General features: G+C 43.0%; 1 protein-coding gene across 1 annotated transcript in view; it reads left to right on the top strand.

Annotated features, from left to right (window-relative positions):
- The first annotated feature begins 17,195 nt into the window (after positions 1-17,195).
- LOC128977863 (SAM and SH3 domain-containing protein 1-like) overlaps positions 17,196-18,427 on the top strand; it is a 574,598-nt gene continuing 573,366 nt past the window's right edge. The window contains exon 1 of the mRNA XM_054395558.1: positions 17,196-17,669. Coding sequence (XP_054251533.1) covers positions 17,196-17,669 — 474 coding nt within the window. The remainder of the gene's footprint in view (positions 17,670-18,427) is intronic.

Here is an 18,427-nt window from a genome sequence, read left to right as displayed (position 1 = left end):
CTTCATTGGTAATGGCACTGCAGGAAAAGAAAATCTTTAAGTTCTGTGGAAATACACCCAGAAATTCAGTGATTATTGCCAGTATACATTGCGATAGAAATGGTTGCATATAATGGGGTGGAAGATCAGAAGTGTCAAAGATCTTTTCAAGTTATGGTCACTGTTATGAAAGCCACTTTTCCATGGCCTTGGGCACTTCTTCCTGCTGTTCTAAATATGGACTTGCATTTAAATCTGTGCTGGAGGGCGTTGGTTGGTTGTTTTTTAGTCAACTGCACAAATTGAAGTGATGTCAAACTGATGATAGTCTAATTCTCTGGACTGGGATCTTTGAAAGATGTTGGATACCCAGTATCTTAAGGCTAGACTTTGACCTTACATTGTTTCCACCCGCCGCCAGGACTCACCTAAACAGAATCCCCAGCTGAAACTTCCAATCTCTTGTTGGCAGTAGAGTCTTATCATCACTTCACGGTATTGAAAAGATTTTAAAGAAAGCATTAGATTTTGCTTGTCTATATAACAAATGACATCTAAAAAGAACCAAAACAAACAAACAGAAATAAAAGAAAATAAAACTCTGCTTTGTCACTATCCAGAGAGTTTAAGAGCTCTTAAGCCTGAAGGCAAATTGCTTCTTCCCTGTAACCATGTAAGCTTCCCAGCCTTATAAATACTGCACTAAATCCAAGGTAAAATGTAGTGTACTTAGAACTAATGATGGATTCCCAATAATTATTAAAATTACATGTATTTGTGCTTTTGAAGAAATTACTGTTTTTTATTACGATAGTCATGTATCAGTAGCACCAAGGTGCTTTGTGACATTCACAAAACTCCAGAGGGAAGGTAGCCTTCTTGTAGCTCAATGTTTCACTGATCTTAGCCACTGACAAGAGCCTGACTGATTTGCTATTCTTCATATACGAGCTTCTAAGCCTGTTTTCAAATAGCCTGTGATTCAGCTCTGTCCAAGTTAGTTCTGGTTTAGCATGTTGTGGGGGAGTGGGGAGTGGCACTGGCTGACTGCTATCACAGTTTTTTTTAATGTGAATATGCAAATGACCTTCAGTTTGTACTCCTTCAATTGCCTTTCAGGATAGTATGGATTTTCTCCAATATTTAGACAGTTAATACGATCCCTTTCTCCACATCTCTAATTAGTATTTACTTCTGTGTTGGTGTCTGCTGGAATTAATTGATATTTGTCAAATGCTGAAGGGCAGGAACATATGGTGCCACCTTGTGTTCTGTACTGATCTGTAAAAACCCTGGCTGCTCTAACTGCTGAGTCAGTTCTTTCCTTTCCTCCCTGATGGCAATAGCTCCAAGACTGACAAGTAGCAAAGGTGAAAATGTTTAACCCAGTGTCAGTGTACTGTGTCTACAGCTGCAGTAGAGAACAGGATTGGCCAATAGACAGATATTTGTAGAGAAGAACACTCAGTGTTAAAGATCTGACTTTCAAACTATACCCAAGACAGGAGGGGTTGCTTTTGACTAGGTCAATTCTGATACCCTGGGCTGAACTCCAATATGCAGATGAAGCACATTAATGTGTTTCTAGAGCATGTATTTTTGTTAAGTTTGGACGAGAAGGAAACTAGCTGCTGTGCTCCAAGGCTGCTCCATGATGTTCATCAAGCATTTGCTGATCTCTACCAAGCTTATCAAAATAGTAAGCAGGACAAGTTGACAATAAATGGAAGCACATCCTATATATGCCAAACTTCTTGTTTGTAGCAGCAGTGCCTCATGTGTGATCTACTATGCAGTTCATTTTCCTACAGATGTCCAAACCGTGAATCGTTAATTCATGCCCTGGCTTTGAAGTGGGATTGCACCAATAATTTCCTTTGGCAAGAAAACATGGGTGTGAAGAGAGGGCTGCTAACGCCAAGCTCCATGCTTATAGATGTAGTGCAGATGTAAACAAAACTATTTGCCTTTCTAAGGCTGATGTAATCTTCCAAAAATATCCCAAGAACCTTTGTGGCCTCTTCCGCTCATAAGCCACATACAGGTCTCCATATGACACACATTGACATTGTGCTGTAAAAATTTGCCCGTGGTGTGCTATGAGGCAGGCAGTCATTTCTGTAGCAGTGGCCAAAGGACACGGGGATTCAGTGACTTCAGTGCTCTAGTTTGCAGTTGTTGTGACTTGGCATTTGCTTCAAGCAGAGATATAACAAGGCAGCTCAGCAACTGCTTGATGCTAGCTTTTACTCTAATGGTGCAGGATGCTAATCCAAATGCAAAACGGCAGCCTACCTGGAGACCATGGAGAAAAAAACAGCTGTAGCACAGCAGAACACATTGCCTATGTTTAGGCATAGAGACCTGTGGTATGGAGCCCACATCAGAGGGTCTGCTCATGTATGACTTGTGGTTGGGGCCTAGGCTCCATGTAGGCTTGTGTCAGGCTGCAATTCCAGACTCCCCTGTGAGTTTCTTGGTGACTGGAGGAGCTCTTGGAGACCATGACTAAGCCCTGCCCAGCAACCTTGGCCATAAATTGCTGGAGCCTCTCGCAAAGAGCATTGCTTCCCACTGCACAGGAGTCCAGCCCTGGGGAATGTTTTGTCCTAGTTTTGAAGAGAAAGAAGAGTGTGTAGTGGTTTTGTGTAGCAGGCAAACATCTGACACTTTATGTGGACAGTGAGGTGTGAGGAGACAAGCCACAGGGTTTGGAGGCAAGGAGAGACTTCCAGAACCATTGTACTGTTTTATTCCTGCCCCACAACTGCTATCTATAAGGTCTGAACTGTTCAAGCTACTGGTCTCCATGTCTAACAGGGGCCAGGCACCACTTTCTCATGCTAAGCACCACTGGATAGGGATGTTCCACATCCTTATGCAAACATTATTTCTTACAAAGTGAGGTCTGGATTCTACATTCACTGAAATGTTGCTGCTGCAGGATTAAGACGTCTGTGGTTTTACTGGAATTACTGTGGGTGGGCTTTTTTAAAAAATTCCTAGTGATGGTAGTGAAAACATTGCATGTGTTAACAGCCTCCTGAATTTATTGTTCACCTTCTGTCCTGTCTTCCAGAATAAATAAATAGTACACTGAAAAGCTGCAAAAGGGAAAAGAAAAAAATCTAAGAGTCCCACCAAACCAAAAACTAACAATTCAAACTCAATCCACGCTGAAAAAAATGGTGGTGCCTGGGAACCAGAGGTTGAAAAACTAAGTGGGCCATGGTTTTTTAGCTTTGGTAGACCTTGCTGCCAGGTCTTCAGCAGATGATAGTACCACAAAATTAGTGCAGTGCTGGGGATACACTAGGCTTCGCTATTCCTAAACCAGTTTGTTTAATCCATTCTTAGAGAGGATGCATGCAATGAAGAAAAGTTTATTGTTTTAAAGCTATGCTGTAGACTCATTTCTTGAGATTTTTATTTTGGTTTTTAAGTTTATGGACTTAACTACATACTGGTAGGAAGCTGCACCACACATTTCTCTTAGCCAAGGAAAACCGTAAGTTGGCTACGTTTATTGACAGAAGAAGGTACGCTAAGGCAAACATTCTGTTTCCTGCTGAGAGGCTGTGAATCATAGTGCACAAAGAAACATATACAGAGTTTTTATTGTGTTGTAAAAATACTGGGGTGAATTTGTTGCCTGTAAGAAATGAAATGCAGAGAGAGAGCGCAAAAGACCTTAATCTGTTGCTTGCTGACACAACATGTTTCGGATAGATTTCCATTATATTATCCTAAACAGCTGGACATTTGAGCTGGTGCGATTTTATCAATTTTTCGTAATTAATAACAGTTTTTTTCTGAGGGAATTGTATTTCTAGAACTGCAAAGGGTTATTTTATTTTTGTTATTTTCCTTGCATTTATCTTCACATCTCTCTCACGACTTTTTTTTTCAGCACCTCTTGCTTTTCATGGGTCTTTAGTTCCATTAAATATCCGGTGCTAATTAGACTCTGTTGTCTAAACTGTACCAAACACTTCACTCAAAATCAAAGAGCATTTAATTAGTTAGACTACAGGTTACACCCTATCTTGCAACATTAATGCAAATGAATAGTTGAAACGCTTGTTACATCCTAGTGAAAATGTTTAAAAAAGCTTCTTTAATGGCAATCAAGATTTCCATTTTGCTATTGATGAAGGAAGGCATGACAAGTCCTTGCTACTCAGATGAGTGCTGGGCTGTTTGTAGTGGAGAGGTGGTAGGGGAGCAGCAATGTTTATTTCTACCTTTTTCTGGGAACAGCTATGCAAGCACTGCTCTCTCCCTTTGCTGAGTGTGTGTGGAGTCAGAGCTGAAAGAAGGGTGAAGCTGCAGGCTATGCTTGGCTTAGCACAGTCTGCCAGTGCCATGGACATCATGAAATTTCAAGAGTTCCACCCCTGCAGGTTTTTTTGATCTCTGAATGTTTATTCTGGCATTCAAATGGGAATCAAGGGCATTCAGAAACAGCTGCTCATCTAGTAATATCTGTCCGTAATGAATAGAACAGAATGCTAAAGTTCAGTTTATCCATGCTTAGCAAGAGTTTTGATATCTCTGAAGGTGCTACCACCATACTACCAAGCTCTTCTGATTACTTTGTGTTTTAGTCAGCTTAGGAGAGGGATGGAGTGCATACCAGGTTTAGGCTCCATTGACTACAGTGGCAGCTCAGTTATTCTGCTTGTCCATATCTTCTAACCATTCACAGTCAGAAATATAAAGCACAGGCAATATAAAGCTCAGAGACACATCTGAACTAACTCTTAGTTATTAAGACACTTAAGTGTCTTGATTCTTTTTCCACCTTGGGACAGAGCGATAATCACTTTGATACAAATAGCGATATGCAGGTGAGGTAGGAAGATTCAGCTACCATGTGCTATCCAACAAAGAGTATTCCTTTCAAGATCACGCTAGATGTAAGAGTGAACTGCATGTCCACTGGATGCTAGAAAAAACACCCAGTGTGAAGTTTACTAAAACTCAAAATCCCCAAGTTATTATGTGGGAATCTCACCTTTCTTCAAACAAACAAACAAACAAAAAAGTGCCCCTTCAGCTGGCCCTGCAAAAAAAAAAAAAAAAACCAAACAACAACATAGCAAATATCAGACCATCAGACCTAGTCCATGATTTCTGAATATTCTGGATTGAAAAGACAGTGGTTGCTACAGAAGCAAAGGATCTTAGGCAGCTCACTTAAGAAGGAGTTAAATCTCTTCAGTAACTACTCTTCAATTTGTGAAAACCATGAATAAGAATTATTTGCGGCCTCTAGTAAAGCCATATGTAGTGGTCTGAATGTTATGTTGAAAAAATGGAAGTGGCTAAACAGAGTGAAAAACTTGATCTGAAAGTGATTTAAATCTGTATGGTCTCTGGAACACTTGGAGACAAAGATCTACTCAACCGAGTGAGCAAATTCTCAAAGCAGTTCAGACCAGGGACCAGCAGTAATGTTTTCTAGGCACACTTTAGTCCTCCTTTCTCTCCTCATTAACACTTCTCTAGCACCATTTAAAAAAAATAAAGTTCTGTCTGATTCAGCGTCTGCCTCTATTTTGCAAGAGATTTAAGTGTCTGTTAAAATAAAACTCCCCCAAGGAGTATCTTCTTGCAGATGGAGCTACATAAGTCATCTTTTCAAAGAAAAATTTTGCTGAAATACGTAGAACTGCTCAAGATGTGCTTGAGAGAATTTGTTGACAACATTGGGTTAGGCAGCTCCGTCTGCAAGAGCAAGTTCCGCGACTTAGCAAGGAAAATCAAATCAACTGCTTTATTTCCCCCTTAAAAACTGGAAAAATATTTTTGCCAAGAAAAGAAAATTATCTGAAGCAAAACAGAATTGAGTATAATGCTTATAATGTTTAACCCAACTTATTTCAGTGATCTTTGGAATGCTGCAATTTTCAGTCACTTGCTTTGCTTCACTATCATAGCTGACTGTTAAAAGAGGCAAATGTATTTGTTGTGTTCCCATTTTAAAGTACGAAAGCAGTATTGTCACTACCAGTTTCTAAGTATCATAACCTTAAGAGTGCATTGCTGTCAAGAACAATTGTCACAAGCCTTCTCTCTTCCTTGTTCATTCTATGAGTAAAAAACTGAGGAAATAAGGAAGCTTTGCAACTGTCTCTCATAAAACGAAAATCTCCAAAGTCACGTTGAACTCTGCATTGCCAAAACCATAGTAAATATTCCTGTTCAGTGTGTTGCCATATTTTTTTTTTTAATAAGACCTTGCTAGAGCCATGTTTTAGTACAATTACATTAAATGCAAGTAGACAAGTATCACATATACTGCTGCCGTCTCTGCAGGAGGGTTTCCAATGGAAATGCAATTCCACAAGTTTCAGATATCTGTCATTCCTTGAGGGAAAGGTAAATAAATATAGGAACATACCCTTCTTTATTTTTATTTTAACATTTATATGTATATACAAAAACAACAGTGATGCCTGACAAGCAGTTGCAGTATTTTAACTGGAAAATCTGCCTTTAAGCAACAATCAGAATTAGCACTTTCAAAACCACATATTTGACTGATAACTACTGCAAAGTTTTAGGAGTGCTGTATCTCAGGGCAACTGCAAAGAATGTAAGAAATATTAAAGGAGCAGCATTTGGTTTGCAGTGCAAAAAGACACAGTTTTCTATTTGTATTTCAGGGAAAGCCAAAATGAACACAATATAGCATTCCTTCCTTACTCTTCAGAGCTCCAAACCCCCTGACATCCTTGGTCTTGCATCTATAAATACTGTTGATCGTTATGCACCACAATTAGGAGTAAGCCACTGCTCAAATGTAGTTTGTTCTAGAAATTCAGTGGTCTTCTAACATAGCAAAGGTTTATGTGTGTACTTCATACAAAGCACCTTCAAAATTTTATATAAATAGTATATCAAACTCTGGATCTTAATTACAAATCAAAGTCTTGTAATTGATAAGGGCCTGACATAATGTGACTGAAATCATTAGCAAGATTGAAACCCAAGAGACTGCAGTTAGATGGAAAGGTAGGTGTGCTTCATGGCACACTTCTGAGTTCTAGTTTCTCAGCCGTTACAATCAAGACATGAGCAATATCTGTCTTCCAGGCTGCATGATTGTTTTAGCCACACGAGTTAATACAAACATAACCAACTGGACCCCCCAAATTCTACACTGGTAAGAGGTTGTGACACTGCTGAAGAATTCACCTGGTTACCTGGGAGCTCAGATTATCCTTGGTCCACCAGGCTGAGAAATGGCCTTTCTGTGATGCTTAAAAGGCAGAGCTATAACCTTTCAACTGGATTGTCTGAATTAGGCAATCTGAAATGGTGACAAGAATTAAGATGTTGAGAACTGGTGTCACAGCTTGGATCATCTCACATACACAGCCCCTTTTCACTTACACAAGGGTCCACTCTGACCTTGTATACTCAGCTGAAGTGGGTGAGATGTGAAAGCCTACTGAAGTCTGGATGGAAAGAAAACATTTCTTTTTCCTTCCAAGCATCAATGAACTGCACATAAGGTCCTTTTGAAATTTGAGTTACTTGCTTTATAATTCATCTTTGTCCTATCTTCTCCCACCAGAGGTTCAGAGGTTATCCCACAGATCTGTCTGTGCTTTCTGCAGCCAAGGTCTGTATCCCTCAGCAGTCTTACCAGATACACTGCAAATATAATCTAATAATTAAAGATGGATGACAGTTCACTCAATTGAAAGCATTTGTAAATGAAAGGAAACTGCATGCACACTATAGGGAAATGATGATTCAAAAACACAAAGACAAAAAACTTCTGTTAAGCTGCTGGTTGTTGAAAAAAAAATTAAAATATAATACATCAAAAATATAAAACTTTATGTTCCCTGAAGATAAAACCCATCATCCCAATTTTGTACCTATGGAAAAATCTCTGGGTTCTTTAGCTGGCATGACTCTTTATAACAAAAGAAAAATTGTCCCAGAAGGACTGAAAACACATGTTACTTCTTCCTTTTTCTTCCTTGCATTTCTTCTTTATCAACTTTAGCAGAAAAATGTGTGGCGTAAACTAATTCACATGATTGTAAGAACTTTTGTTTGTTAATTCCCTGGTTTTATAACATTCTGATAGTCTTCAATTTATCCATCTAAACAGTTAAAAGCCCACAGATACACCATCCATGACTGCCTGTGTCAGGAAGATCCTGGGTATCAGCTGCAGTGAAGACTGGGATCAGCAGTGATTTAATGAAGAGTCAGTGCCGTGCGACAGCGCAGCAGTTGGTGAAGGCAGGGCGGTCCTGATGGGTCGGGCTCCTGTGCCGCCTGATTGACTACTGACATGCCAAGGAATGGCAAAATGACTCCCAGATGGAAAAAAGACCACACAAAAGGTAGGAGCTGGGATGCAGTGCTGTCTTTTGGGAGACCTAGTTGAATGACTGACAAAAATCTATTACAGAGAAAGGGGAGAGCATGACTAAAAGGTCTCACAGTGTTTATTCTGACAGGATGATTAATTTCTCATTACTCATCCAGAATGGAACTGTCTGGGGGGAATTCAGGGAAATACTTGATTCTTTTAAACACTGGCTATTTGGAGAAAAGCTTTTTCATAAACCCAAATATTTTATCCTTTGTTTTGAAATAGCACAGCAGGAGCTTTCTAAATTCTCGGTAGAGGTTCTTCAGAGTCTCAGCACTAGGCATTACTCTTTATTTCAAAGCTATGAGCCAAATCCTTAGCTGCTTTTGAGTGTCTGACTTACTTGGGCCATGTTGTGCCCTTTCCTGCCAGCTGGTTTCTCCTCTAGAACTATTGGTCCAGCTGATCTCTTGGGCTCAGGTCTATAAGGGGAAAAAATCATGACTGTTGACCTGGAGTGCTGCTTGGCTAGAGGAATTCTACCTGATAGATAGTTGGATAATCTTGACTTCTTCCTTCAAGGAAACGCTTTACATTTGATAATCTTTAATAGAGTAAGCATTCACTGCATTACTCTTGCTGAATTCTACTTTGTGTGGCCTTTGCTTTTATGTCATATGTCTTGAATGCCATTCAGGAAGCTCTGTGTGTTTATACCATCTGCAGTAGCTGAGCTCAAGAGAGAAAGGGAAAGACAGTGCTTTTGACCTTCATGAGAACAATACATAGCAATGTTCATGCTGAATGACACCAGAAGTCCCTCTAGCTCAATATAGATAGCAGGTGCCTAAACAAAAAATAAGTATATGATCAGGGCAAAACATTACAAGGAAATTTTCCAACTTAACTATTTTTGTTGGAGGAGTGAGGGCAAAGCATCAGATTTGGGCATAGCAAGAGTAGGAGAAAATAACTGAAAATGAAGAGTGTTAACAAAAAAGCCATTCAGCAGAGAAGGAGAAAAGGAAGGAATTGTGGAAATAGGAGATGATGAAAAACACAGTCCATGAGGCAGACAAGAGCTGTGGGAAACTGGTTGGGATAATAGATGTGGATGAAGGATGGATGAATGGAGCAGTTATAGAAAAAGCCCATGGAACAAGGGAACTGAGAATATGTCAGCAGGTAATAAAAACAGCCAGTCTCTACTGTCAGTGATTTACATAATAGAAAAGAGTTTAAGAGCACAGTTTTAACACTTACGCACTCCAGAGATTTGTGAGTAGCTGTGGAAAATTCATTATTTCCTATATATTTTCCCTGAAATACCTTATAAAGCTGAGACTTTGCCAGTGTGCCACTGAAGAGAGGCAGAATAAAAACAAACATGGGAGAAACTAGGACCTGGTTGTCAAACATCAGCTTTTCTGTTAGCTCTATAAAACAAACGGGTATCATGGCTCCAGGAGTGCATAGAAACCTCAGCAGTTCTCAATTTAGTGACAGGATTTTTCACTAATTTCCCCTGGAGTCAGGATACTACTTTGTAGTCCTAGGATGTTGGAGAACCCTTAACTTTCTCCCCTGACATACACTTTCTCTCACAGCAATCACACCTGGTAATTGCAGCTACTTCCACAATTTTCAGGGCAAGGCACACAAGCTAGTTAGAAATGATGGATCTAGTTTTGCCTTTTTTTTTTTCTTTTTTTTTTTTTTTTTTTAAAATGTTTTGATGTCCTGGAAACCTGATGCCTGAAGTTCGGAGATTTTTCACAATGAGTTTGTTTAAGACATATGACTATGCTGACTATGAGTTCAATTTTATTAGGCAGTGGTTGCATGTTCTGAACTCAATTTCTGACTGAGAAAACAAACAACAACTTGAAAGTTGTGTAAAGATTGTTGTTTCGTGGTTTCTGCATGTGTCTGATGAAGTAGCTCTTCTTGATGAAAAGGAGTATGTAGAAGTTCATAGAAAAAAAGGAAACAGAAGCTCACAATACATGCCCAGGAGAGCAAAGCTTTCAGCTTTTTGCTTATTACATTCTAAGATGGTATCACATGAAAGTGTGAGACTGTAAATTGTGAAGATGTAAACATTCATTAGTTTTCTACCCACTGTGCTGATAAGCTGGAATTTCAAAACTTAAGCAGTAGCAAGAACATTACAGTCAGTAATAATTTAGGATTTCTTCTTATATTTACTTTCCATAAATAGTTCATTGAAATAGCACTCAGTGTGAAGTAAAATGTTTTGGGTACAGGTAAGATTGAACTACAAGCATTGGTATTATCTTCTGGCTCAAAGCCAATAGAAATGACACTTGGTCAGTGTTTTAAGTCTGCAAACACAACCTCACCCTCAACTGTTGTAGGGAACCATTTCTTTACAAAAATTGGTGTCCGTCAGCAGCTGGCAAAATAGCAGTCACAATATATTTCTTAGGATAAAGTTTAAGATAATATGGTTTTCTATCAGGATAGAATCTTTCCCAGAAAAGTTCATAAAGGTACTACTTGTGCAAGCCCATTTTACCTTCCCATTGACAATTACATACAAAAAGTATGTTAGAGTTTGACTTCTTAATAGATAGTTGGCTAGTCCATGGAAGAAGCTTAGCTCTTATACTTTTTTCTTCTGTTGCTGAGGAACAAGAAGCTACAATTTTAGACTGAATTCTGGTTACAGAACTTGGTCTGAGGAAAATAGCAGCCTTGATTTGGATTTGTATTTCCATTTCTACTCAGTTTCCTTCTCTATTGCGTTCAGAAGTGATCCTTTAGTTATCACAGACTTGATCTTAAATTATTTTTTTATGGGAAAAGAGCGTCACAGTAAATAAAGCAGCTGCTCTGTTTCAAATGCATTCTCAAATCCAAAAGAATTTTATCTCCATGACAGTTAAAAATGGAAGTTTCATCAGCCAGATGCTTTTATATTCTTATTTAGATAGTCTCAGTTAGAATTAAATTTTTACAAACATAGTGAGTAAACTTAGGGCAAGGGGTTATGCTTTTGTATATCTTAAACTGTCTTTTAAAATTAAAACATCGCTTTCTTTATATAAAGTATCAAGTGATAAATTTGGATTTGTAAACTGTTCTATTTTTACACTTGGATTTTATATAAATTCCTAATTACAATGTTCTCATTATTTTGCAGCCTTTTTTTCCCCCTGTGATACAACTTCTATTTAAATGACCCTTCATACCTCACAAACAGCTGATAAAACATGAGAAGAGGCTAGGAGAACTTGGATTGTTTAGCCTAGCCTGCTGTGACCCAAGTGTAGGACCCTGCATTTGTCTTCATTGAATCTCACACAATTGGCCTTGGCCCATGATCCATCCTGTCCTGGTCCCTCTACAGAGCTTTCCTACTCTCAAGCAGATCAACACACCCTTCCAACTTACTGAGGGTGCACTCAATTGCCTCGTGACTGACTGCCAGCTGGATTTAATTCCATTTACCACCATTCTTTGGGCTCAGCCATCCAGCCAGTTTTTAACCCAGTGAAGCATCCACCCATCCAAGTCATGTGCAGCCAATTTCTCCAGAAGGATGTTGTAGGAGACAGTGTCAAATGCTTTACTAAAGTCTGGGGGAACAACACTCACAGCCTTTCCCTAATCTGCTAAGCAGGACACCTTGTTGTAGAAGGAGATCAGGTTCATCAAGTAGGACCTGCCCTTCATGAACCCATGCTGACTGGGCCTGATCACATGAATACCCTGTGTATACTGCATAATTGCACTCAAACTGATCTGCTCCATGATGTTCCTCAGCACTGAAGTTAGACTGACAGGTCTGTAACTCCCCAGATTCTCCTTCTGGTCCTTCTTGTATATGGGCATCATATTTGCCAGTCTCCAGTCAGCTGGGACCTCCCCAGTTAGCCAGGACTGCTGATAAATGATGGAAAGTGGCTTAGCAAGCACTTGAGCCAGCTCTCTCAGTACCGATCCCTATCTTCCAGCTCAGAGGACTGGGTATCCAGTAAACAATCCGTCCTACTGCAGAAGACTGAGGCAAAGAAGGTATTGATTACCTCAGCCTTTTCCTCATCCTTTACTATGTTCCCCTCTGCATCTGACAAAGGACAGAATTTCTCCTGAGTCCTCCAATTACATGAGCAATATAACCTAACATAGTGAAACCTGCCGGGAGTGACAGTTTTCCTTCACAGCAGACCTGTAAAGCTTACAGAAACAAACCCTCAGAAGGAATACTATTTTTCCTGCCATGCATCTCATCTCGTTGTGCTCTTCTGAATTCAAGTTAGAAATAATTTATATTCATTTTGCTGGAAGCTACACTCAAATGCAAAAATCTGGTCCTTACCCTCCACTACCAAACTGCTTACATGTCAAAACTCAAACAGCAGCTTCATAGCAAACATTGCTGTACTTGATCTCCATAGGTGTGCATGCATATTGTGGCTGCAGCATAGAAACCCTGTTTCATTGGTGTGACTTCTAACACATCTACCCACATTTTTTATATGCTGAATTTGGGGGAGGGAAGTCAAGACTGAGTTTGAAAATGTTGAAGCTAATCCAGTCATTCAGAAGACTTCAGAAATTAAGCCCATGGTGTCAAATATTCAACAGCCCACACAATTTTAAAAAATTCTAGGCAAACTATGCATTTATTAACTTTAGTTCTAATACACTTGGAAAAAAGTTTTCTTTATTTGGATGACCAGTTATGAAAAGCAGGGAGAAGTGTCCTTTTCTCACCTGTTTATCTGTGATACATTTATTAGGTGCTGCATGTCTCTCCTAGGATAATGCCATTCAGTTTTCCTCTGTGAGGCTAATCCTTTCTTACCCAGTCCATTGGCAAGGTCAGAGACAACAGACCATTCTATCATCTGTGCATGGACTTAGGTAATCCAGAAAAGAAGATGGTCATTTACGTGATAAGAGCAGGGCATGATACTAAATGAAGGAAGCCAGAAAGTGTGGCACAAATGTTTATTTTTTAACTCATCATAGTTCATCCTTCGGTTTATCCAGAAATTTAAGAGCAAACTTACCTGTACTCACTTTATGTCATTCATTTTATTTGTCTGCTTGTGATCTTTAATTCACAATTTGCTTCTGCTCCAGTTCTTTGTTTAGGCACAACCTATTTGCAACAGAATGGGGGAACCCTATGCATTCATGGAAAGCTTCTCCCATCTCATAACATATAAACACCTTAATTAATATATGTGTATCACACAAGCATAGTGTATTGCAGAGATAATTTAAGGTGAAATACAGTGTCTATATTCAACCGCTGAAATTAATCTGCAAATACCATCAGAAATGCTGTTTAGAGTGATGCTACCCTATTGATTTAATAGCTGTGTAGATATAATATGCATGATAGCATCTTACAATCATCAAACAGGATTGTAACCACAGTTCAGTGTCTCAGAAACTAACGTTTTTTGCATTTAATCATTTTTAATAATACCAACTTTGCTCTTAATAAAAAGCACATAAAGGAGGTTTTCAAATTGAGGTTGCTGTTATCACTCAAAACAAGACTCCATTTCCTGCTCCACCACTCTGTGACCTTCCTCCTTTTTCACTCTCAAATTAGCTTCCCAACATATTGACTATGCCTCCCAATTTGCTGTTGTCTGGGAACTTGCTGAGGATGCACTTCAGCTTGTCACTGAGAGCATCAGTGAAGATGTTTTACAATGCCAGCCCCAATACCAGACCCTGAGGAACACTCCCAACTACTCACCAAAACTTCATGCAAGTCTTCACAAAGACTTGACCCAAGTTTTCCCAAGAACTGAGCTGAACTGAGGTTTTGTTTCCTAGACTTCTGACTGTCTTTTTTAAAGGTGGACATAACTTTTTAACTTGTGTTTATTTTTGTATTTCAAAGTCACGTAAAAGCTTTGCTGTATTTGCTACCAGGTGGAATAATTTTGTGAAACTACAATCAAAACCAAACACAACCAGACAGAGTTTCACAATTTTGTAACCTGCTGTCAAACTCCAAGCTCCCATCAGGGTGTACAACCACTCCCATCAGGGTGTACAACCACTCCCATCAGGGTGTACCACCACTCCCATCAGGGTTCTCCTACCACCACCACCACCACAGAAGCTATGTATCTTACCCTTTCACAGGTGGGAGACCTGCAGTTTACCAAGCACATATGAATCATAGCATCTGCAATACCTTAAAATCTTTCTAAGATCATTCAAAAATGCACATATAAAAATTATATAATTCTGTATGTACTGTCAGTAAACCTGATGAATATGGGCTGTATCAGTCAGTTTTTCTCCTCTCTCACACACCATCAATTCCAGCTCCGGTTCACAGAACCTCCTCGCTAATTTCTCTGACGTTGTCAGTCTTTCATCAGGTCTGTGAAGAGAAGATAATTGTGGCTTCAATCTCTGTCTCTGGCTTGAAAAGAGAGTTTGAAATATTATGTGGCCTGGAAGGAAAATAAGATACAGAAAAAAAGAAGAGGAATGAAAGGAAATTTTAAAAGGAATAAAATGCTGTTCTTCCTTTTCTCCCCTTTTAGCGTATGAATCTGTGATCTCTAGACTTTATACCCAGAGGCTGCATTTTAACCACTTGTAAGTACCTTACCTTTTCAAAATGCTTTGCAATATGATGCTTTCAGTGAGAATGATGCTATGCTACATAATCCTGTGGTGAACTACCATGAAGTCCCGGGGACAAATATGGGTCCAACTGCTTAAAAAAGGTCCTTCAGGAAACCTACTATAAATAAACCCCACCAAACCACAAAAGGGAGTGTGTCCCTCCTCCGGCAAACCTGTGCAGCGGGGAGGCAGGGTGAGTATCACTCCCCAGCATCAGTTCCCTTCAACCACAGGTCGTCCCTGCCCCTGCCCGTGGCCCTGCTCCTTCTGACGGGCCTCGGCATGCAAGGCCAGCCCGACAAGCTGGGACTCCCTCATCGCCCCGCGCATCGCGGCTGAAGAGTCCGTCTGCTGAGGTAGAGGGGTATTTCCAGAAAATGAGTTTTAACTTGCTTTAAATTGCAAATGCAGGGAGGTCCGAGCCTCGCCCCGTCGGCAAGAGGTGTGGCGAGTGCCGGCCACTTCGCCCCGCTGCGGCCGGACGGGTGGGGCAGGCGGGGGCCGGGCCGGGCCGGGTGGCGCTTTCCTCAGCGGCCTGGCGGGGGCGCTGCGAGCCCGGGGTTGCGGCCCGAGCGCGGCTGCAGCGTGCGGCGTTTCCTCCGGCCCCGGGCAGCTCGCGGCGGCGGGTGGAGAGTGGGGCCAGCGCCTCCCGGAGACGCGGGGGCACGCTTGATCTACCCGACAGCCCTGAAGGGTCACCCTTCAGCTGCGAAGGGGTTCGGTGCCCCTGCGGCGGGAGCAGCCGTCGGTCCGGCTGTCCCAAGGACGCATCACTCCGGGCCGTACCTCCCCCCGGCACGGTGCCTCTCCCCTGCCGAAGGGAACGGGGACGGGCAAGCCCGCGAGATAGCTTGCGGAGCGGAGGCAGCCCTGCACCGCTGCCTGGGCGGGCTGCTTTGCCCCTGACCAGCCGCACACCGCCCGCCCGCTCCCCCGGCAGGTCGGGCGGGGGGCGGCCAGAGGCAGAGACCGCGGGCTACCAGCGGGGAAAGTTGAAAAGGCCTTGGGGAGAGTCGAGGCAGGGGGATGGCAGCTGGGTGACGGGCGTGGAGGAAGAGCGGGCAGAAGCTGCACCGGAGCACCGGCAGGAGCTGGAGGAAATTTTCTGGCGGCGCGTCAGGCGCCTCAGGGGTAGGGAAGAAAAAGGACTCGGGAGGGGAGCGCTGCTGCGGGGTGCCGCTTGGCAGGGAAGGGGAAAACACCGCCACCAGCCGGGGGAGTTGTGGGGGAGCGCCAGTGACCTGTCGCAGATTGGGTTTACCCACCGCGGAGCTGCCGCCGCCGGAGAATGCACAGAGCGGCGGCTGCCCTCACGGCCCCGCCGCCTCTTCCCGAGGGCGGCTGCGGGCAGAGGCGAGAGAGCCAGCGGAAAGCGAGGAAAGTTGTATGCGCCGGGCGCGGGGCTGCGTGCTCCGGAAGGGCAGGCGGGCACCGCCAGCATCAGCGCGGAGAAAGTGGGGTTGGAAGGCAGTTTCTGGGTTCGTTACAGGCGAAGTGCGTCCCAGGGATGAAGGGGAACTGGGAAAGTAACTCGGAAAAGTGAGTGGGATTCTCATTTATTATTTTTTTTCTTCCTTTTTTCCTTCAAATTCGAAAGGACCTGTTTAAAAGGAAAGCAAAAGCTGCCGTGTGCACCCGCTGCCGCGAGAAATACGGGAGACGAGGGCACTGCACACTGGCACCCCTGCCTGTGTTGGGCGAGGGTGGGGGATCCTCTGCTCTGTTCTTCCCCCACGATCGTGTACCAAAGCAGCTACACATAGTAAACAGGTCTATCATGCGACGGAACGCAGGAAGGTGAGACACAAGCAGAAACTGAAAGAAGGAAAAAAAAAAAAAAACAAACAACCAGACTGTGACTGCGAATTACTTCCACAGAAAGTGGGTGGATGTTGTGCGGCAGCGACTCGAGATTTTAGGGAATGCACCCTTACATTTTGCGTCCCTCTACTCCGAGCCTTCTTCCTCCGGTGGCAGAAGGCGGCTGTACTTGGTGATAGGAAAACAGGAGGAGGAATAAACGGGAGTGGTTCCTTGTGATGCCCTACTGATCTGCTCTAAGGATTTTTAAAATATTTTTTTCCTGGTGGATGTTGATTTTTTGACCTTGGTTTTGAGACCTTTTTAGTTGCATCGCAGGATTGGTTTTGTGTTTTTATTTTCTTTGGCGAGGAGTGGAAAGGGGGAGGCTGGCTTCGGTGCTGAAAGTTGCGATCGTTATTATTTTGGAACCAGCATGTGCACCAACATAGTCTACGAATGGCTGAAGACCCTGCAGCTCCCCCAGTACGCGGAGTCCTTCGTCGATAATGGCTACGACGACCTGGAGGTCTGCAAGCAAATCGGGGACCCAGACTTGGATGCAATCGGCGTTGCCGTGCCCCACCACCGGCGCCGGATTCACGAGGCCGTGCGGCGGCTGAAGGAGGCGGACGAGAGGACGGTGGGGCTGTACTTCACCCTGGAGCCGCAACCGCCGCCGCCGCCACCGCGGCCGGCGCCCCCCGTCGCCGGGCGCTGCCCGCGCCGGGTGGCCGGGCAGGAGGAGGTTCGGCAGGTGGCGGCCCCCCGGCACCGCCCCGGTGGCCGGCGGGGGGCGGCCGGTGGCGAGGGGCTGGTCGCCTACCCCAGGCTGAAGCTGAAGATCATGATCCGAGACAAGCTCATCCGCGACGGTATCAATCTGAGTAAACCTCCCTACTCCAACAAGGTAAGAGGGTCCCCGTTGGGCGCTGCCCCCAGGTGTGGCCGTGGCTCCCAGGTGTGGCGGGGAAGCGGGGACAGCTGGACAAGTCCTCCCAAAAGCCGTGTTGGGGCGTTGAAGCCAGAAATGAGAGGCTCCGTCAGGATCTGGTCTCACCTGTGCCATGCACTGGTGGTGTGTCTCCAGCTATGTCAGTAGTATTTTCGGAGGGAAACATGGTCAGGACTTAGTACGAGCGAGGTGTGAAGAGGAGTGGGACCAGATCCACCAATGCTTGTTGGCCTGATGTGGACTTTCAGCACAGTGCAGTATGGCACTGCATTTTGGTTTTGCCTCCCCCACCACGTTTTCTTTCTTTCCTCTCTCGATTAGCCAGTTCTTTAGCCACAGTCTGGTTCGGGGCGTGAAGGTGAAAATTGACAGGCTAGCATTAATGGTTTGAGGGTTTGTTTGTTTGTTTTCTTTTCTGTGAAACTTTTCCATTGTATTGGAGAGTCATGGCTTCTTTCATCTTTCCTTAAAGGTCATGTTTAAGTGTCAGTTTCTGTTGGTGAAATGGCTGGTGAAGGAAATGGTAATCTGACTAGAGGAACAACTCCTCCTTATTGTCTGGTTTTATTTACTGGAGGATGGTAGTGACTGGTGAATGTCAAAACTATTCATTAACTGCTCCAGCACAGGTTAGTCTATGTCTAGTCTGCTGAAAGCCAGAAATGTGCAGGTCTTGGAAAAGTACATTGCAGTTTGATGAAACCTCAATATTT

Source organism: Indicator indicator, chromosome 2 (genome assembly GCF_027791375.1).
Source record: "Indicator indicator isolate 239-I01 chromosome 2, UM_Iind_1.1, whole genome shotgun sequence".
NCBI lineage: Eukaryota > Metazoa > Chordata > Aves > Piciformes > Indicatoridae > Indicator > Indicator indicator.
The sequence above is the reverse complement of the archived record's forward strand: the minus strand, read 5'-3'. Positions and strand labels throughout refer to the sequence as shown.